Source organism: Anomaloglossus baeobatrachus, chromosome 1 (assembly GCF_048569485.1).
Source record: "Anomaloglossus baeobatrachus isolate aAnoBae1 chromosome 1, aAnoBae1.hap1, whole genome shotgun sequence".
Classification (NCBI taxonomy): domain Eukaryota; kingdom Metazoa; phylum Chordata; class Amphibia; order Anura; family Aromobatidae; genus Anomaloglossus; species Anomaloglossus baeobatrachus.
Window position 1 is genome coordinate 814,786,199 of NC_134353.1, and position 22,152 is coordinate 814,808,350.

The 22,152-nt window shown below is 48.0% G+C and overlaps 1 protein-coding gene across 1 annotated transcript in view; it reads left to right on the forward strand.

Moving 5' to 3' along the window:
* Positions 1–6,885: 6,885 nt before the first annotated feature.
* Positions 6,886–22,152, forward strand: part of CHD1 (chromodomain helicase DNA binding protein 1) — a 295,481-nt gene continuing 280,214 nt past the window's right edge. The window contains exons 1-7 of the mRNA XM_075325063.1: positions 6,886–7,295; positions 11,035–11,198; positions 12,883–13,075; positions 13,229–13,357; positions 15,073–15,143; positions 15,841–16,005; positions 18,428–18,678. Coding sequence (XP_075181178.1) covers positions 11,152–11,198; positions 12,883–13,075; positions 13,229–13,357; positions 15,073–15,143; positions 15,841–16,005; positions 18,428–18,678 — 856 coding nt within the window. The 5' untranslated portion in view covers positions 6,886–7,295; positions 11,035–11,151. The remainder of the gene's footprint in view (positions 7,296–11,034; positions 11,199–12,882; positions 13,076–13,228; positions 13,358–15,072; positions 15,144–15,840; positions 16,006–18,427; positions 18,679–22,152) is intronic.

Here is a 22,152-nt window from a genome sequence, read left to right on the forward strand (position 1 = left end):
AGAAAAAAGGCAGCAGATGTAAAGCTGCCCAGGCCAAAAAACTAATGCACTAGCAGGATACAGCCAGACCTCCACTACACTGTGTGCAGAATTATTAGGCAAGTTGTATTTTAGAGGATTTTTTTTATTATTGATCAACAACTATGTTCTCAATCAACCCAAAAGACTCATAAATATCAAAGCTTAATATTTTTGGAAGTTGGAGTGTTTTTTTTTTAAGATTTAACTATCTTAGGAGGATATCTGTTTGTGCAGGTAACTATTACTGTGCAGAATTATTAGGCAACTTAATAAAAACCAAATCTATTCCCATCTCACTTGTTTATTTTCACCAGGTAAACCAATATAACTGCACAAAATTTAGAAATAAACATTTCTGACATGCAAAAACAAAAACCCAAAAAATGTGTGACCAATATAGCCACCTTTCTTTATGACACGCAACAGCCTACCATGCATAGATTCTGTCAGTTGCTTGATCTGTTTATGATCAACATTGCATGCAGCAGCCACCACAGCCTCCCAGACACTATTCCGAGAGGTGTACTGTTTTCCCTCCCTGTAGATCTCACATTTTATGAGGGACCACAGGTTCTCTATGGGGTTCAGATCAGGTGAACAAGAGGGCCATGTCATTATTTTTTCATCCTTTAGACTTTTACTGGCCAGCCACGCTGTGGAGTAGTTGGATGCATGTGATGGAGCATTGTTCTGCATGAAAATCATGTTTTTCTTGAACAATACCGACTTCTTCCTGTACCACTGCTTGAAGTTGTCTTCCTGAAACTGGCAGTAGGTCTGGGAGTTGAGCTTTGCTCCATCTTCAACCCGGAAAGGTCCCACAAGTTCATCTTTGAAGATACCAGACCATACAAGTACCCCGCCTCCACCTTGCTGGCGTCTGAGTGGAGCTCTCTGCCCTTTACTGATCCAGCCTCTGGCCCATCAAGAGTCACTCTCATTTCATCAGTCCATAAAAGCTTTGAAAAATCAGTCTTAAGATATTTCTTGGCCCAGTCTGGACATGGTCATTTTTCAGCCTTCCTTACCTTGGCCATGTCCCAAAGTATAGCAGACCTTGTGCTTTTTGATAGTCCAGTAACGTTGCAGCTCTGAAATATGGCCAAACTGGTGGCAAATGGCATCTTGGCAGCTTCACGCTTGATTTTCCTCAATTCATGGGCAGTTATTTTGCGCCTTTTTTGCCCAACACGCTTCTTGCGACCCTGTTGGCTATTTGCCATGAAACACTTGATTGTTCGGTGATCACGCTTCAAAAGTTTGGCAATTTCAAGACTGCTGCATCCCTCTGCAAGACATCTCACAATTTTGGACTTTTCAGAGCCCGTCAAATCTCTCTTCTGACCCATTTTGCCAAAGGAAAGGAAGTTGCCTAATAATTAAGCACACCTTATATAGGGTGTTGATGTCATTACACCACACCCCTCCTCATTACAGAGATGCACATCACCTGATTTACTTAATTGGTAGTTGGCTCTCAACCCTATACAGCTTGGAGTAGGACATGTATAAAAATACTCATTTGCCTAATAATTCTGCACACAGTGTAGATGCCTCTTTTCTGTGAATAAACAAGGCTTTTATTCATACCACTGTAATAATCTGAACCATTTTTTCAGATCCATCAAATAAAATAAGATTTCACTCCTGTGGAGGAACGTCCATATTTGTCCTCCTCCAGCGAGACCCAACCCGTCTGCCAGGGCTGTGGATCAAATCAAGCCCTTTGCAAAGTAGAACAATGACACACTCATCCCCTTCACAATATACAGGAGTGATGACCTTATCAGCTGCGTATTGATTCCATGTAGAAGGGTATAATAATTTATGGGCTATAAAATTGAAATGGGAGGTGAAGCACAAGCTCAAAAATGAATGTTATGTAACCCCAAAATCATGCCATTAGTAGAACAACCCGTGATGCAAAACAATACACCTTTACAAGACTGCGTCAATTAAAAATTCAAAGTAATGGGTTTAAAAAAGCGGGGATCGAAAAGACAAAAAATACAAGCCCAGTCATGAAGACAAAAGGGTAAAAATTGATTTTAATTCTAGGTCGTAGTGTAAGAAAACAAATATGTACACACAACATCTTTTTCAGGCGGATAGCTCTACCTCAAAAAGCGCTGGAAACAATGAACATAATGCAAAATGACATCAAAACAACATTGCTGTCACTTTTACCACTTCAGGGGTCAGAAAACTATGAAGCCGTTATAGCACCAATCCAGCATTTTTCTAACCTAAGTAACTTCTTCATCTTCTATTATCGCTGCTCCGGATCGGACTCTGGCAGTTTGTGATCTGCCGGCTGCTCCAGTGTTTCATGGAGTGTGTGCCGCGGGATGTCATATAACTCAATATAAGTCTACAGGAGCCATGTACTGGCTTTCATAGACTTGTAATGGGAGCTTGTGCTGTAACTTCTGGCTTCTTGCCAGTTAGAAGTTAGAGGCACAAGATAGCATCCTGTGACCAGACGACTCCCAAAATAGATGAAGACATCGGGGAGTGAGTATAAAGACTGCTTTACATGCTGCGATCTCGCTAGTGAGATTGCTAGCGTGCGTACCCGCCCCCATCGTTTGTGTGTCACGGGCAAATCGCACAAAATCGCGCGGCTCCGTCACACTAATTACCTGCCTAGCGATGTCGCTGTGACCGGCGAACCGCCTCCTAAGGGGGCGGTTCTTTCGGCGTCACAGCAACGTCACTAAGCGGCCGCACAATAGAAGCGGAGGGGATGAGATGAGCGGGACGAACATCCCGCCCACCTCCTTCCTTCCTCATTGCCGGCAGCCGCAGGTAAGGGGAGGTTCCTCGTTCCTGCGGTGTCACACAGTGATGCGTGCGGACGCAGGAACGACGAAAAAAATCATACCTGCAGCAGCAACGTTAATTGGGAATAGGGGGGGCATGTTACCGATTTTGCACGTTTTTACGACGATTCAAAATCGCTCGTAGGTGTCACACGCAACGACATCGTTAATGCGGCCGGATGTGCGTCACAAATTCCGTGACCCCAACGACATCGCTTTAGCAATGTTGTAGCGCGTAAAGCGGACTTTAGAATTGGAAGAGGGGGACTTAGATTAGAAGCACCACTCCACTGATACAAAGAATACAAAACACTGAAAACTGCTTTACACAGCAGCAGCATGTCCATTCTTCAGGCGGATAGTTACAGTTTAAATTGTGTAAAAAAAAACCAAAAAAAAAAACAGCAAAACTATCAGTGAAGCTGCTTCAGGAAAAAGACTAATGCTAATAAATGCTAATTTTTCTTGAAGTGGCTTCACTTAGGAAAACCTTGGAGTCTTAAAGATGTTGTGTGCACGTAACCTAGGTTGGCATTACCTCCGATCAGTCCAAGAAAACAGTGAGGTGTAAACGCTGCTTCCGATCAGTACATGGTCAAGTTCTCGTACAAATGATGAGGTCAGTAATTCTGCAGAAAAGTAAATACTTTCTTTATTTTACATATTTTTGTTGTTTTGCACATCAACATTTTTAGCAAATGTATGAAAAAGATAACCAGCTCACCCCTCTGCTGAGTGCATGGATCCAGGCTCCACGATAACAGTAATGCAAAGATAGCAGATGATCCGGGATTTCCATAAAAACAGATTTTTATTTGGATTATGACTAAGAAGTGTTACTTTGAAACGCGTCAACCAGTCTATTCTGTGGGATGTTTCTCCTTTGAGCCATGATGGACATGTTTTAATACCTCAAATGTTTTATGGAAGTCCTGGATTATCTGTCATCTTTGGATTCACTATCAACATTTTTAGACTTCAGATATCTGAACAGAGTAACCATTATTGATTGCCTACAGATATGCTTTCTTGAGACACAATTGAGGCAGGTAAGGCTAGCTTCACACATCCGTCTTTTCACCGGATTGGCGGTTCCGGCGCACTCCAGTACAGTGTATACAGTACAATGGCAGCGCGGCAAATTCCAGGTCACATGCTCTGGTCACATGACAGCAGGTGAACGGAGCTGTGAAACTAGCCTAACACAGAGTGATCACACAGCTGACCTGCTATAAATGTTTTCATCACAGGTCAGGTCCACATATATGGAGCACCCTCAAGACCCGAGCCTGCTCCCTGTTTGATGGCTGTCAGCTGTAGCATACAATCAGCATCTGCTGCTAACAGCAACGACTGAAGCTCGCTCTGATCACTGCTGTATTTAACGGATTGCCAAGTGGTCAGGCATTCATGTGGTGCCAGTGGCTTCCATGGCAGCTGGGTGCCTTATGAAGACACCCCCTCTAGCATGGTACAACTATGGCTGCAATACTCAAAGGGGTTGCCTGGTCTGAAATGACAAGTCTGCAGTCACTCTATTGGTCGCTTTATTTGACTGCAGACTTGAATCCTCACATCACACACTGTGAGGAGTCTCTGGGGTCAGAGGCAGGAATGGTGGTGATGTGGCCCCGAGTATGTGACAGACTCCCTGCCAGAATCCACCTAGATAAGCGCAACCTCGCTAAATACACTTGCACCCATTTAGTTAGACTCAGGACGGGATTCTATATTGCATACTCGTGGCCAAATGACAGCCATTTGTGTTTCTGACACTGGAGACTCCTCACAGTGCACCTGATATGAGGATTCACAAATCTGTAGTCAGAGAGGGACTGCAGCCTTGAATCCTCACATTGCATGCACTGGGAGGACTCTCTGGTGTCAGAGCCGGGAGCGGCGGTCACATGGCCTCGGGTATGTCATATAGACTCCCAGCCAGAATCCAACTAGATGGGCTCGGCCTCAATCAATACACTTAAGCCCATCCAGTTGAATTCTGGACATGTGTGGGTCCACATGTGTCAGTGTCTCTGGTACATGTGAAAATGGATGTCACACGTACTGGAGACACGGATGTGTGAAGGAGGCCTAACATAGTACAAAGTCACAGGTTCAAGTTCTAAGGGACAGCTCAGCTGTGGGCAGAAACTGCTCCGGGAGAGGGGGGGGGGGGAGCGAAGACAGCTCCCGGGAGAGGGGGGGGGAGCGAAGACTGCTCCCGGGAGAGGGGGGGGGGGTATGGACAGCTACCGGGAGGGGGGAGCGAAGACGGCTCCTAGAAGGAGAGGGGGTGGGGTATGGACAGCTACCGGGAGGGGGGAGCGAAGACGGCTCCTAGAAGGGGGGGGGGGAGCGAAGGCGGCTCCCGGGAGAGGGGAGGGGGAGCGAAGGCGGCTCCCGGGAGAGGGGAGGGGGAGCGAAGGCGGCTCCCGGGAGAGGGGAGGGGGAGCGAAGGCGGCTCCCGGGAGAGGGGAGGGGGAGCGAAGGCGGCTCCCGGGAGAGGGGAGGGGGAGCGAAGGCGGCTCCCGGGAGAGGGGAGGGGGAGCGAAGGCGGCTCCCGGGAGAGGGGAGGGGGAGCGAAGGCGGCTCCCGGGAGAGGGGAGGGGGAGCGAAGGCGGCTCCCGCCCGGGAGAGGGGAGGGGGAGCGAACGCGGCTCCCGCCCGGGAGAGGGGAGGGGGAGCGAACGCGGCTCCCGCCCGGGAGAGGGGAGGGGGAGCGAACGCGGCTCCCGCCCGGGAGAGGGGAGGGGGAGCGAACGCGGCTCCCGCCCGGGAGAGGGGAGGGGGAGCGAACGCGGCTCCCGCCCGGGAGAGGGGAGGGGGAGCGAACACACGGCTCCCGGGAGAGGGGAGGGGGAGCGAACACACGGCTCCCGGGAGAGGGGAGGGGGAGCGAACACACGGCTCCCGGGAGAGGGGAGGGGGAGCGAACACACGGCTCCCGGGAGAGGGGAGGGGGAGCGAACACACGGCTCCCGGGAGAGGGGAGGGGGAGCGAACACACGGCTCCCGGGAGAGGGGAGGGGGAGCGAACACACGGCTCCCGGGAGAGGGGAGGGGGAGCGAACACACGGCTCCCGGGAGAGGGGAGGGGGAGCGAACACACGGCTCCCGGGAGAGGGGAGGGGGAGCGAACACACGGCTCCCGGGAGAGGGGAGGGGGAGCGAACACACGGCTCCCGGGAGAGGGGAGGGGGAGCGAACACACGGCTCCCGGGAGAGGGGAGGGGGAGCGAACACACGGCTCCCGGGAGAGGGGAGGGGGAGCGAACACACGGCTCCCGGGAGAGGGGAGGGGGAGCGAACACACGGCTCCCGGGAGAGGGGAGGGGGAGCGAACACACGGCTCCCGGGAGAGGGGAGGGGGAGCGAACACACGGCTCCCGGGAGAGGGGAGGGGGAGCGAACACGGCTCCCGGGAGAGGGGGGGGCGAAGACGGCTCCCGGGAGGGGGGGGGGGGCGAAGACGGCTCCCGGGAGGGGGGGGGGGGCGAAGACGGCTCCCGGGAGGGGGGGGGGGGCGAAGACGGCTCCCGGGAGGGGGGGGGGGGGGCGAAGACGGCTCCCGGGAGGGGGGGGGGGGGGCGAAGACGGCTCCCGGGAGAGCAAAGACAGCTCGGGAAAGGGTATTGGACTGAGACGGCTCACAGGAAGGGGGGTGTCAGACAGATGGCCCCCGGGGGTGTTGTTTGAGAGGTGTCAGAGGGTGAACACGGCTCCTTAGGGGGCTCCATGTAATATCACAAAACGTGGTATCGAGCTCGCCATCAACCACTCCTTATTTGGAGCCTCCGCCATATAGGAGAAGAGTTTCCGATAGCGGCCGCCGCGGTAATGACCTCCTGGCGGAGTCTCAGCGGCTGAGCAGAGCAGCGCCGTCCAGGAACTACTTCCTCTCAGACTAGCGCGCAGCCGCCGGAAGTTCGCCGCTTACGTCACCCCGAGCCGCCACTGTCTAGGATTCGCCTTGTGTGTACACGCCCCTTTGTAGCGCCGCCTTCTCCGCTCACACAGAGTCGCAGGTTGGCCACGCCCCCGGGTGACGAAGAACACGCTGTTGCCGAGTGCGGGGAGGAGTCAGCGGTTTTCGTGTGAATCTACGGCCTGAGCTACGCGCCCTGCAGCGCTCCCGTGACGTCACGCCTGGGGTTTCCATCCATCGTGAGTTTCGGAGGAGCTCGGCGGCGTCATGGCGGCTGCCAGGAGATAAGGAGAAGGTGGCCGAGGAGAGGCGCGTGACCCGCGGTAACCTCAGCCGTCCCGCGCGCCACTGATACTCGGGAGAGTGCAGCTGCGCGGCCGCCGCGTCCTGTAAACAAAGACGCCAGAACTCTCCTTGAGCGGGGATTGGAGAGAGAGCCGGAGCCGGAAGGAGGCCCAGGCCTCGGGGCAGCGCGCACGTAGCGGCCTGTGACCGCCCGGGACGGTCAGCGACGGTAGTCTGCTGAGGTGAGAGCGGGGGGAGGGGGACACAGCAGAGCGGGCACAGCTGCGGAGGACTGCCCCGGGACACAGGAATGCGGGCGGCTCCAGCGCTGGGCCCGGGCCTGGAGTCCGCGGCTGCCGGCCGGGATTGAGCAATCGTGTGAATGCAGCCATGTTGTGTGTGCGCGGAGACGGGAATATCGGGATATCGCTGCGATATAAGCGCCTCACTGCTGTGCTGCATCCGACATAACGTGGTGCTAGTGCTGTACAGTATGAGCGCCCACTGCTGCCTGGAGTATCACGATAGTACTGTACAGTATAGGCTGGAATATCGTGATAGAGCTGTACAGTATATGCGCTCACTGCAGTGCATGATACATTATAACAGCATGTGGTAATGTACATTACAAGCTTGCTGCTGCCTGTAATATCACGATAGTGCTGTACAGTATAGGCTGGAGTGTCGTGATAGAGCTGTACAGTATATGCACGCACTGCAGTGTATTATACACTGTGCACGATACAGTATAACAGCCTGTGGTAATATACACTACAAGCTCGCTGCTTCATGTAATATTGCAATATCACTGCATTATACCCTCCTCACTGCCTGTAATATCGCGATAGCACTGTACATATATCATCACTGCCTGTAATATCACAATACCACTGTACAGTATACGCTGGGTATATCATAATAGAGCTGTACAGTATATGCTCTCGCTGCAGTATACTATACAGTATAACAGCCTGTGGTAATATACACTACAAGCTCGCTGCTTCATGTAATATTGCAATATCACTGTGCATTATACCCTCCTCACTGCCTGTAACATTGCGATAGCACTGTACATATAGCCTCACTGCTGCCTGTAATATCACAATACTACTGTACAGTATACGCTGGGTATATCATAAGAGCTATACAGTATATCAGCCTGTGGTAATATTGTACATTAGAAGCTTGCTGCTGCCTGTAATATCACAATAGCACTGTACATTATACCCTCCTCACTGCAACCTGTAGTAGCACGTTAGCGCTGTACATATATCCTCACTGCCTGCAATATCGCGATAGCGCTGTACATTATATTAACACTGCTACCTGTAACATTGCAATAGCGCTGTACATTATACCCTTCTCTCTGCTGCTTGTAATATCGCGACATCGCTGTACATTTATACCCTCCTCACTGCTGCTGTTCCTTTCCACTAATCTTATGTCCCATGACTGCTGCAGGCGATCGTTCTTCACCAGTGTGACGACTGATTGCTGCAGCAGTCATATGAGATTTTTATGACACTTGACCCCCATGGTCCCAGCACTGGGATTGTAGGATTTGCACCGTTTCAGAAGTCCACAGCCCTGCTGATATGTCCTGGTGGAATAAGGGGATGTGGTAGTGTCGGTGTGTGGTCCGGTATAACAGCGCCATAGTGTCTCCTGTGTCCGGAGTGATCTCTTAGCACCCAAACCACAGGCAGCAAGAATCCAAGCCCGGCTCCACAAATGCAGCCAGGTGATGCTCCGGTATTTCCGAGAAAACTTAGTTGGATTGACGGGTCTCCCTCATGTGTACGTATGGAAAGACCTGGGATCAGCTAGAGCCGCTGGGGGTCTCACAGGACAAGTTGGGTCTCTCCATATAATCCCGGCCGGCTCTTCTGCTGTTTTCTCTGACGCAGTGGGCCGTTTCACAATACATATACCTGGCTGCCATCGTGCGGCTGACGTCTGATTCATGCTGCCTGTGAATTGGCCGGCACCAGGCGCCTCAGGTTCCTTTATAAACCGTGCCGCAGCCACATGCAATTTATTCCAAAACTGGTTACTTATGTTATTAGATATTGTCTTACTAATTTTCCACTGATGGGTCCCCCCCTGTAACTTCACTTGCCACACCGGTGACCTCCTGGCTGGTTGACATGTTTTTTTGCTACAGCCAGAGATTGGCTGCAGAGGTCACATGTCTTGTGTCAACACATTCTGTACAGCCAGACAAGCAGAGACTGGTGGGAGACTTGTGGAGGGGAGTGGTGGGTGATCACCAAGATGTGTATTACTACTCTTTATTATAACGACGGTACGTTCTCCTGTTTATATATAGTTTGTGAAACCCCGAAAGCACGGTCATTACTAAAGTGTGAGAGATTGCTGTCTTGTAAATCAGGAAATGCATCTTGTGTATTTGCATGTCACGCACGGTCTGCCATGGCTGAGATGCTCAAACTGGCCGTGTGTGTGATGTACATCACTGCGCTGGGTTACAGATGGAGAGATTGATCTTCAAATGATGTGAAAGGGTTCTCTGTGAGGCGGACCTGTCCTGTACATTAATGATTGCCCATTTTTTTAGCGTTTACTGATTCGACTAAATACTTCCTGAGCTCACTGACTGTACGAGAATGAGTAGATGATTCCACCTTCAGTCAGATGAGAAGCAAATTACAATATAGCATGTCAGCTTAAAGGGAACCTGTCAGGTCCAATATGGACCCAGAACCACGAGCAGTTCTGGGTGTATATTGCTAATCCCTGCCTAACTGTCCCTGTATACACTAGCATAGATAAAGAGATCATTAGCATGTTAGCACACCCACAGGGGCATCCTAACATGCTAATAGGACCGACTAGCATGGGAAGCAAAGCCCTTGAGACTAGTGCCCTCGCTCATTAGCATACGATAAATGATCTTTAGAAACACTTTTTCTAAAGATTTCTTTATCTATGCTAGTGTATACAGGGATTAGAAATATGCAGCCAGTACTGCTCATGGTTCTGGGTGCATATTGCACCAGACAGATTTCCTTTTAAGGCCGTTTTCACATTAGTACTTTGCTTCTCTCAAATATCTTGTGTTGCCAATAGTGCCTGTGAGCTGGCCTATTGCAGTCCGCTCATCCCCATCGCGTGACCTCTGATGTCCCATCAACTGAGGCAGGCTGCAATCCTCCTGAATGACTGTGCTATGGGCGGCGTTTCCCGCTCATCACAGCCCAGCATCTTGCATGCGCTCTCCTTCGCTGCAAAGCGCTGCAAGCAGGAGCGACACTGGGCTGTGATGGACGCCACCCATAGCTCAGTCACTCGGGAATACTGCGGCCCGTCTCAGTTGACATGACATCAGAGGTCATGTAGCCCAGGGGTCACGCAAAAGGGACGAGCGGACTGCAGTACGGCTGCTCACAGGTACTTTTGGCAACACAAGGTATTTGAGAGACCTTTTTTCTCAACATATCGATATGGCCAGTAATGAAAAGGGGTGAAACACTTCTTTAATTAAATGGATTGTCCCATGAAAACTAGTTAGTATCTTTACACTGGATAGGTGATAACTTGTTGATCGACTGGGTCAGAGTGCTGGTATCCACCCCAATTTGCAGGACCGGGGACTTCTTTCCCTGTATGAATGGAGCAGCAGTGTATTTAGTGGTCCTTCGTTCATTCTCTATAGGGCTGCTCTGGAGTGCTATTCTCTGAGGTGCCGTGCTCAGCTTTTCCCAATAGCCCCAAAAAGAATAAAAGGATGTTTGGTCAGGTATTCACCCTTTTATAATGCATATCAAACTTCCCTGACCTGATGACAGTGCAGGTCCCAGTGGTGGGACGCCCTCCGATCAGCAAGTTGTCTCCTATCCACAGGGTAAATCTGGATAACCCCTTTAAATGTTTCCTGTCCTGTATACTTCATTGTATGTTACAGCTTATTTTATTCTTTACAGCTACTTATTTAATTTTTACTTTTTCTTCTCTTTTCAGACAGTATTTTCTTAGTTTTATGTTTTTTAAAAGGAAGACGCTTAATGTTGCAGGATTGACACCAGCTCCTCTTCTTCAATTTGTACATACTTGTCTTAAATCTGTGAAAATTTGACAATGAACGGGCAGAGTGATGAAGAAAGCAATAGCAGTGGAAATTCAAGGTGAGATTTACTGTTACATAGGCTGTATTCAAGAGGTTGTCCACTAATACCTTAGTACAATTTCTTCTTAGATGCTCTATTTCCCCATGTAAAAGATAAATACCGACATTATGCCACGAGCCCTGCAGCCAGTCAATTGCCGTTCTGCTTCTCTCACCTACTTCGGATGAATCTCCACTGGGGCGATGTGAGCGCTGCAGTCAATACACGGATACTGATTGGCTGCAGGTTTTACATAGCGGAACACATCAATGAGAGCCACCAGTAGGGGAGGTGACAATGTAGGGAATTTTTATATTTTATGAGTAAGAATACAGTATTTAAAGGGTGTATCCAGGACTTAAAAAATGCCTGACCACTAACAGGTGTGTAGTTGCCTCCTTACTTGCCTGTTGTGCCCCATTCCATTCTTCGGTGACCCGGAGAAGTCACAGTCCATTCCTTCCGGCGATTGTGCAGTTTCTGTTAACGTCGCAACGACAGAGTGTTGACTTATCATCCACCATACACTCTTCTCTGTAGACTGGGTGGGACAGCTGATGTCATGCTGATTTACAGCCGACCACCATAGTTGGGCAGCAGGAGGCCAGCTGTTAATCAGTCTGATGTTAGCGGACCCACCCCATCTACAGAGCATAGCAGTAAAGAAGCTGTCACTCTTGTTCACGAAGCTATTGTATCTCCAGCAGGAGCGGTCTGTGGCTGCTCTGTGCCAATGGTAAACGGTGCCGAGCAGGTAGATAGCAACTACTGTTTTTTGTTTTGTTTTTTTTTTATAAATAAAAGTGCTAGGTGTACCCTGTTATGTAGGTGTTGTTTTTGGCTCAAATAAACAGCTTGTTAGTCCAGCCGAATACAGGAGTGGATACAGAGCCTATAATTATGGCTATGTTCACACTTCCGTTGTTTTGCATCAGTCACATGTGTTGCTTGACGAGAGAGAGATATTTCAGACGATTTCAAAGCTCAAAGAACGGGACAGAATCCTGCACTGGAATCCGTCGCGTGGCGCATGATAGTAGAATCCTGCTCCATAGAAATACATTAGGCCTCCTGACGGATGACAACGGAATCATGATGGGTGCGGGGTTTTTTGGGTTTTTTTGCCGCTACAAAAAATGTTGCATTTTTCGTCCTGCCCGACAGTCACTAAACGACTGATGCGGCGGGTGCAACGCAAGGTCATCAGTCACAATCCGGCACTCATACAAGTCTATGGGAAACAACAGAATCCGCCAAATGGATTGCGTTGTTTTTCTGAGCGGCAGATTGTGACTGATACAAAATAACGGAAGTGTGAACATAGCCTAAGTGTCTTTCCTTTTCTACATCTTTCTTTATCTGCTCCTGTTTAGTCTGAAAAGGACACTTCAATAAAAGCCTTAAAGGGTAACTCTCGCCTTTTCAATCCTTCTGCTGACTGGCAATTACCCCAGTGGTCTCTGCATTTCCTACTTCATCCTAAGAGATGTGTGACCGCAGAGAACGCCACGGCCAGCATATATTGCTTCTATATGTTAGGCCTGTACATAAAGGTTTAGGGATAATAATGTTGTTCTAGGACCATGCTATGGTTACGCTAATTATGTGCTAAAATTGTGGTTTCTTCCACTTTGAAATGTCCATGCCTCAGACTATACAAACAGCTCGGCTTCATGTTCTATTCCCGTTTCTTTATTAATAGCCGATCAGATGATGAATCCGGTTCAGGATCTGGTTCCAGTTCAGGAAGTAGCAGCGATGGCAGCAGTAGTCAGTCTGGAAGCAGTGACTCCGATAGTGGATCAGATTCGGGGAGCCAATCGGAGTCTGAGTCTGACACGTCGAAAGAGAAAAAAGCTGTGCAAGCAAAGCCACCGAGGATGGACGGAGCAGAGGTAATACCGCAGTGATGCCTGAGCAATGTAATGACTCACAGCATTAACCACATGCCATTCTAACACGTGACAACTGTGGCACACAATGGTTGCATTTTAAGCCTAAATTATAACCCAGGTTCTATATTTGCCTTTTCCATGTTCCTTTGACAGTTCTGGAAGTCCAATCCCAGCATTTTAGCTGTACAGAGGTCTGCTATGCTGAGAAAACAGCAGCTACAGCAACAACAGCAGCAATTGCAGCAGAGGCAACCAGCGTCTTCAAACAGCGGCTCAGATGAGGCATGTTGGCTATTTTCTTTTTATGGTTTTCAAAATGTATTAATGTTAATCTTGTGCAATTTGGATAATTACATGAACACCTTTTATATACTCTGATGCTGAGGCACCACTCAGCCCTGTAGATTTATCGCTTAAGAGCCTCCTGTTTATGTGAAACTTATTTACACCAGGCTTTACCTGGTATTTCCATTTCATACATTTATGGCATAGTAGATTCGGTTCCACCATCAATTTTGAGAACGGAGCCCAGAAGCTCGTCAGTCAGTGGAGGGGTTGTTGGAATTCCTATTCATTTGTATGGAAATTTTGAACACCTCTCGATTGAAAAGAGCCCAGTTCTTGAGGTAGATGCACGTCCAATTGGCGAAATCCATGTTCTCTATACATTTATGGCATATCCTTTAGATTTGCCATAAATCTATCACGTTCCTTTTTGTAGATGCATACGGTTTGGACAGAAGCACTAATTGTAGGAAGCCTCCCTCAATTATTCCTGATCTAATTGAACCCAAGACTTTTTTTGACCCTATAAAGGGAACCTGTCACCAGATTTTTCTATGAAGGTGCACCTTGGCCCTGACTCCTCTTCCAGACCCCCAAAAACAACTTTATAAAACCTGGCCGTTAGGTATGCTATAATTACCTTGGTTGGCCAGATGGGTAGGCTTATTTTCTGCTCCTGTCCCCTTTCCTGCCACTGATCGCAGTCCTTCTTTCTTGATTGATGTGATGACGCCTCCGTCATCATCCTCGTCACATTTTCAAATCTCGCGCCTGTGCAGTTATGGCGGCTCGCGCAGTTCGCTCTGCCACATAGCGGTGGCAGAGCAGAAAACATAGCTGCCCTCGCTCACACCGGTGAGCTAAATGCGCAGGCGTGAGATTATAGGCGGGTACGAGGATGGCGCTGGTGAGGTCATGCACAGCGCCGACCATAATCTCGCGCCTGCACATGTAGCTCACCGGCGTGAGCAAGGGCAGCTATGTTTTCTGCTCTGCCCACGATATGGCAGAGTGAACTGTGCCTGCGCGAGCCGCCATAACTGCACAGGCGCGAGATTTGAAAATGCGACGAGGATTATGACGGAGGCGTCATCACATCAATCAAGAAAGAAGGGTGGCGAACAGCGGCAGGAGGGGGACTGGAGCCAAAAAAGAGGACGCCCATCTGGCCAACACAGGTAATTAGCATACCTAACGGCCAGGTTTTATAAAGTTATTTGTGGGGTCTGGAAGGGGAGTCCGGGCCAAGGTGCACCTTCATAGAATGCAGCCTAGGAGCTGCAGAAGGGGATTCTTTTAGTTTAATAAGGAAAAGTCTGGTGACAGGTTCCTTTTAAGCCTCAACATAATAATGTACTCGCCTTCTTCTGCTCCAGTTCAGACTCTTGACACTGCATTGGTTATTGTTGACTGGCTGCAGCAGTTATGTCCACGGTTATCGAGACGTCACTGCTGCAGCCTGTTGCTGGGCTCAGTGGTGATGCTAAAGTAGATGACATAAGACTTCTGAGCCCAGCCATTTGGTGCAGTTGTCCTGATGTCACCATGTGTTAGGAGAAATCAGCACAGGGGCAGACGGTTAGTGGTGGAGCGCGGGAACTACTACTTTTAAACAGTAAAAGCTTTTGGGGTCAAAAATGTAATTTGTGGGAAACTGCTTTAACACATTTGCCATTGATAAACACTTAAGAAAGTGTCATTGTGTTTTCCAGGACTCGTCCAGCAGTGACAATGACTCAGATGCAGATTCCTCAAGTGATAACAAAAAGAAAAAGCCCAAAGAGTAAGTTTTATGTTGCGCTATGAGCTGTTGCTTCAGAATTAATGTGTGCCGATGCCTTGTCTGTCGTTTCTATGCTTCTTGGTGCTGGTGTTATTTTCATTGCTCTTTCCAAAGTGTTTGTCCACCTCCAAATTGAGTCCTTGTTTATCCTGTCCCGTTCACCCTCTAAGCTGTGTCCAGACTTTCCAGGCTGGCTTCATGCTGCCATTCCTTATGTTGATAGGTTGGCCTCCCTGCCATTTGGGCGTAATCGGGAGGTGCTCGTTGACTCTGTTCTCTTCCGGTTTGTGATTCTGGCCTCCGTGTTCCTTTTGGTATTGCAGCTTCTCTGTCCCAGTCTCTGTTCTGCTAGTTTTAACCTCCCCATTGTGCTTGCATTACTATGGATAATTTTGTAGCCGCTTCTTGCAGTGTACGTCTTGTTCTGCTTCATGGTATACAGTATGTGATCCCCTTATGTGCAATCCTTCATGATAGACAAGCTAATATGCTGGTTTTATGCTTGGAGAAATAAACAAAACTTAATCTTTAGCTAAATGGGATTTAATTGCATAGATTTTGGTGTCATGTGCCACATGAAGCCGTTTAAAGGGTGGGGGCTAATGATTGGGATGATGGTCCCGTGTTTAGGGTTTGTTTGTGAGGCAAGCATGCATGTTGTAACTTCTCATCATTTCCACCCTCTCAATATATCCAGTGAAGATTGGCAGATGTCCAGCTCAGGTTCTGGTAGTGACTCTTCATCGGCCAGTTCCAGTTCAGATTCCGACACTGGGGGGGATAGACAGAAAAGCAGCAGTAGGGACAGCGAATCTGATTATGATCCCAGCCATAAAGTAAAAAACAAGAAATCTCAAAACAGGTAAGGGCTAGCCTCTAATGTTGGTCTTCTTTTACCGTGACGTAATTTCTGCACACGTAGTCCCCTTCAGGGCTACCATGTAGACATTGTTTACATCTGGTGCTAAGAAATGTAAACCATGTATTATTCACTTTCACCTAATGAAAATACATCAGCACACGGACGGAGCAGACATTTCCTTATTCTTCTAGATGTTTAATTGTCTGGGTTCTCATAATGTGAATTAGGTAATTAGTCAATAAAAAATGGTGTCATGTGCAAAAGGGTTTTGATGAGTTGTGTACAGTTTACATCTCCTGTAATGTTGGTCAATTTCCTTTTAGAACATTTCAGCCTTTATAGGTTCCCCTTATGATTGTGAGCTTTATATTTATTGTGTTTGGGTGAAATAAGTTATTGGATTGCTTACAATTGTCACCTTGTGGCATATTTATAATTGACTTTTGTGAACTGATGTGTTTTGGGGGTTTTTTAGAGAATTTTACACGTAGCATTTATTTAAGGCGAATTTCACACGAATTACATGATAAATATATAGTGCCATTTGAACTTTTGAGTCAAAAAGAAGGGTCAGAAGCACTTATCTGAGCACTACAGCTCTTCATTTCTGTACGGCTCTGCTCACAGAGCGCAGTGCATGATGTACACATTCAGATTATAGACATCATATGAATCCATAATCACAAGCTTGGCTGTCCTGGGCACCGCGCTCAGCTGACCGCTCATGACCCTTCTATTTAGTGATTGGTGGGGTCTGAGCACCAAGAGTGAAGGGACAGAACAGTCCGGTAAGGAAGTTGTTCCCTTCTTTTTATCAATTGGTGTGAGTTCAGCACTATCTGATCTTAACTTATGGCAAGTCTAATGTTTTTGGTAAAACGCTAGGCAACAATATAAATAGTTATTCCCATCTCACACGCTATGCAAACAGCTGAGCGCGGCTGTCTTCCCTTCGCTCTATAGAAATGGATTGAAATGCTGGAAATAGTGTAGCCTGGCCGCTCCGATGCACCTCGACTGATCAGTACAGGGATGGTTTCTTCCCGTCTGAGCTATGCATGGCTAAGGTGGGAATAACCCTTTAAAGCAACAGCCTGGGAAGCAGTTGACCACTATTATCTATTGTTGATTAACTTGTGTCTGCTGACAGGGAATCTACTGTGTGTTTCCTTTTCCTACAGCTTCCACTTTTTGTTATTCTTCTATGTGTATAATTTTCCAATTTTAATTATGGCTCTACTCTGGCATTATCTATTTAATTCATTTCACTTCCTGAGGAGTGGTATCACTAATAGAGATGAGGGAACGTGAGGTTCAGTTTTCGAACTGAACACCGAAATAAAAAAAAAACAGGGTTCAGCGTTTGGATGCTTTACGTGCGATCATCACGGTGCTCAGGCAGGCTTGGTGCTCAGGCGGGCTTGGTGCTCAGGCGGGGCTTGGTGCTCAGGCGGGGCTTGGTGCTCAGGGGGGGCTTGGTGCTCAGGGGGGGGGCTTGGTGCTCAGGGGGGGGCTTGGTGCTCAGGGGGGGGCTTGGTGCTCAGGGGGGGGCTGGGTGCTCAGGCCAGTGTGAGCCACATGCAGTATTTGAAGGGCTCTCACTTGGGGGTAACATCAGCATGATCACATTGGTTGATTTACAACCAAAAAAAAAACAGCGGAGACTCAAATTGCCAAATCAATGTTTTCAAACTGGGCTGTTTAATCATTAGTCCAAGTTCACTGCTAGTAATAAACTTTTCTGCTCCATTTTCTGCTCTTCACGGTGCCACACCAATCACGTTTCGCCATTTTGTGACCGGAACGTCTTACTGACCGGACGTTGGAGCTATAATGGTTACAACCTCTGTCTGAGAACCTTGTTTTGGCTCTCATAGACTTACATTGAGAAGTGATTTCCGGATCTCCTGCAAAAAAAAAAACAACCCAAAAACCTGGAGCGACCTGGCAGGTCATAAACCGCAAAAGACAACATGAGTTGCGCCAAGAGCAGAGGAAGACAGCAGCTGATGAGTTAAATTACTAGGGACAGGGAGCCTACATTAGTGAGACCACTCTGTTGGTGAAATAAAAGAAAAAATGCCGGAGTGGTGTTTTAAACCCAAATTCTTTATATGTCCACACACATTCTATAGTCTGGGTGATTGGGAAGTGCACTTGGTTTTTCTCACACTGGGAGATGCTGCTTGTCGAGCTGCGCTGTGTTACCACTATTGTAGACATCTAGCAGATCCCAGCTTGGCGTCTATTATTTTTTTCAGTTATTGTTATAATAATCATGTATTATTGTGTACAAAAAAACCCCAAACTGAATTTGTTCCATGGAAAGTAATGATTACATCAATGTTTTATTTCACATAAAATACTGGATATGCGCATTATACTATATGCTGTGATTTGTTTACCATTCACTTTTTTTTAGGTCTAAAGCTAAAAATGGCAAGAAGATTACAGGTCAGCAGAAAATGGGTGCGGACTCCTCTGATGAGGACTTTGATAAGAGAGGATCTAGGCGGCAGGCCACAGTAAATGTAAGCTACAAGGAAGATGAGGAAATGAAGACTGACTCTGATGACTTGTTGGAAGTATGTGGGGAAGACGTCCCACAACCAGAAGAAGACGAGTTTGAAACGATTGAGCGAGTAATGGACTCAAGATTTGGGCGAAAAGGAGGTAACGTTTATGTAAAATATTCCAGTATTTGTAAGGTTAATTAGCACCTTTTTATAATGCAATGTTGGGGGTTGTGTATTTTTATTGTGTATTTGCCTCTCTTAGCTGCTTATTGACTTTTTTAATGTAGCACTCCAACAATGCTTTTATTACCTATAGATTTCTTTATCATGGTTCCTCTAATGCAGATTATACTTCCCATGCTATATATTATTCAGCAGAGAGGATGGTCTTATCAGTGCTCTTTCCGCCTTATGGGCGGCAGTGATAATGACCTACAACTGGTGTCTTCTAACTCGCACCGCTCACTCTGGGCAATCCTTTGTGACCGATTTCTTGCATTTCCCCTGCCTCATTGTTTGCATAGGTTTGTTTTTTTTTCCTGTAAACACTCACAAGCAGGAGGCAGGGAAGGCACTATTGAGCTGTGTCTCACGGAATAGACTGGAGAATCTTCATTCAGCACTTACAGATAGGTAGTATGAGTTAGGGAAGACCTAAAGCTCATTATTGTATGGACTCTTCTATGCTCGGAGGACACACAGAGGGTGGTGATGAGGGCTGACTTAGGCTCCCGTCACACGTAAAAGGGATCGTTGGTGCGTCGCTACATGGTCGCTGGTGAGCTGTAAATCAGGCAGATCTCACCAGCCAACAGCGACTCGTGTAACGATGCTGCACTTGGTAACCAGGGTAAATATCTGGTAACTAAGCAAAGCGCTTTGCTTTGTTACCCGATATTTACCCTGGTTACCAGCGTACACCGCTTACAGGCTGCCAGCGCTGGCTCCCTGTATATATAGCTAGGGTACACATCGGGTTACTAAGCAAAGCGCTTTGCTTAGTTACCCGATATTTACCCTGGCTACGTGTGCAGAGAGCCAGCGCTGGCAGCCTGTAAGCAATGTACGCTGGTAACCAGGGTAAATATCGGGTAACCAAGCAAAGCGCTTTGCTTAGTTACCCGATATTTACCCTGGTTACCAGCATACGCTGCTTACAGTTGGTGCTCGTTGGTCTCCCGCAGTCAAATACGCCGATGTGTGCTGCACAGCGGGAGACCAACGAGCAAAAAAGGTCCTGATCGTTTTGCAAAGATCAGAGACCTCGCAGCAGGGGCCCGCTCACTACTACATGTCGCACACAGCGAGATCGCTGGCACGTCACAAAACCTGTGACGTTTCAGCGATATCGCTGTGTGTGACGGGGGTTTTATCTGATAGCTGAGAGCGGTTACAATGTCACCATGTAGTTCGAAGGAAATCAGAGACTGACAACCTGTGTACACAGGAGGACTGGTAGTCAGACTAGCGATCACATGACGCAGCACCAATAAGGAAATGTTCAAAATGTATAGATTTAATGGAGCACGGATGAAGCTTGCACATCTAGAATATTGCTGGTGAGTTATGTGCAAAAAATTGTCTGCTGCGTGAAAGTTCTCAGAAATAATCTTTGCTGATTTATATAAGTGCACATATATTATTTATAAATGTTGAGCTTGTAGTAAAGTATGAAGAGCTCATGTGCAGCATGTATGATGGCAAACATCTGCCTACGGGTCAGTATTATGGATCTGTCTCTTAGCTGCCATGCACTCTGATGATGATGTGAATATTAGTCCCTGCTTCATACAGTATTACTAATTTGTGACTTGGTTGATGGTCAGGTACAAGGGGGAGTTTGCACACGGTTTCTCCTTTGCTCTATTGCATTAGGATAATGTGTGCACCTATTAGTACGCCACCATGTCTCATACATATGTTTACCTGAATTATCCTTGCATTGTTTTCTGCACTATAAATTTAGAGAGGAATCACAAACTCCAGGCCTGAGCATGTCTCCTATTCAGGACAAGATGGTTTGGATCAATTTGCAGGACCCGATAAAGCACAAAGGTCATAGTGTGTGGCCATCTGACAAGAGAACGGCGAACTGTCTCTTACCGGATCATCCCCAACTCCTCTTTCTTTGTCGCTCCATTGGGAGACCCAGACAATTGGGTGTATAGCTTCTGCCTCTGGAGGCCACACAAAGTATTACACTTTAAAAAGTGTAACCCCTCCCCTCTGCCTATACACCCTCCCGTGGACCACGGGCTCCTTAGTTTTATGCTTTGTTTGGAAGGAGGCACACATCCACTCATGCATTCTCATACATAGTTATGACGGATGGAAGAAAAGAGGACCCCGATGGGGTCCCCGGCATGTTCCCTTCTCACCCCACTATGTCGGCGGTGTTGTTAAGGTTGAGGTACCCATTGCGGGTACGGAAGCTGGAGCCACATGCCGTCTCCTTCACCATCCCTTATGCGGCTCTGGGAGAAGTGGGATCCTAAGCGGTCATCCACGTGCTGGGACCGTGCTCCATCCGCAGCCCCTGGTGGAACCTGCCGGTCCAGAGCTTCTTCACCCCCAGGGACCGGGCCCTGCAACTTGAAGGTACTCTGTGTCCCCATGTGGGGACTGTACAGGGAGGTCGCACCTTCTCCCCGGAAGCCGCGGTAGTTCCGTCCGGTGTTTTTTCGGCGGACTTCCGCACCAACCGTGCCTGCTTGTCGGGCACGGCCTTAAATTTAGTCCCCGGCTTCGCCGCGGCCTAGTCGCGAAAAATCCCGCCCCCGGGCCTGCCTGTCAGGGGTAAGGGCGGGATTACCGACATGACGTCGGCTCTGAGGGCTGGAGCATCTTTGCATGTCTCCCCCCACCCTCATTGACCACTTTGGGACTCCAGATTCCTGCTCTTTGTTGGCGCCGCCCTCGGCTCCACACCCCCCCCGAGAGCTCCGGCGGCCATTGTTAGCAGTCTGACGGTGGATGCTACTCAGCGGCAAAGCTCGGCAGCTCCGGGGGATCCACGACAGGGAATCTGGAGGACACACTCCGCTCGTTAGCGGTTGGTAAGCCACACTGGTCACCCGGTGCTGGTCCCCCTAGGGTGCCGGGATATATATATATCTATAGATATATTAGAAGGAGATTCCAAATGACCATACTGTAACAATTCCCCTGGGTTCTGCACCTACAGAGATCCCTCGGGTGGCACAAACTCATAATCATAACAATTTAGGACAAGAAATCAGAGTTTTTAAAGTGCAAGTATACATATTTTATTTCACATTGGTGACAATTTCAATAAAAACGTTTTTCTAAAAGTCAAAAATGCCAGGACTGAGCCAAAAGGTTATTATTAATGTATGTGTAATACAAAGTCTCCCTAGGTTCACAAGGCACATATATATAAATAGATGGTACATAACCACAACATAAAAGAGCAGACCACCAGGACAGACCTACAGGTAAATATAATTAATTTTGTGCAAAAAACATGAGCACAAATACATTAAATGACAGTCAGTGACATGATTTAGCATAAGTATGCAAAAATTATTAGTCAAAAATGCAAGAAAGTCCCGAGAAATCCACTACATATAGTGGTTTTTGCTCCACAAGATAGTACTTGTGGCGTGCCTAG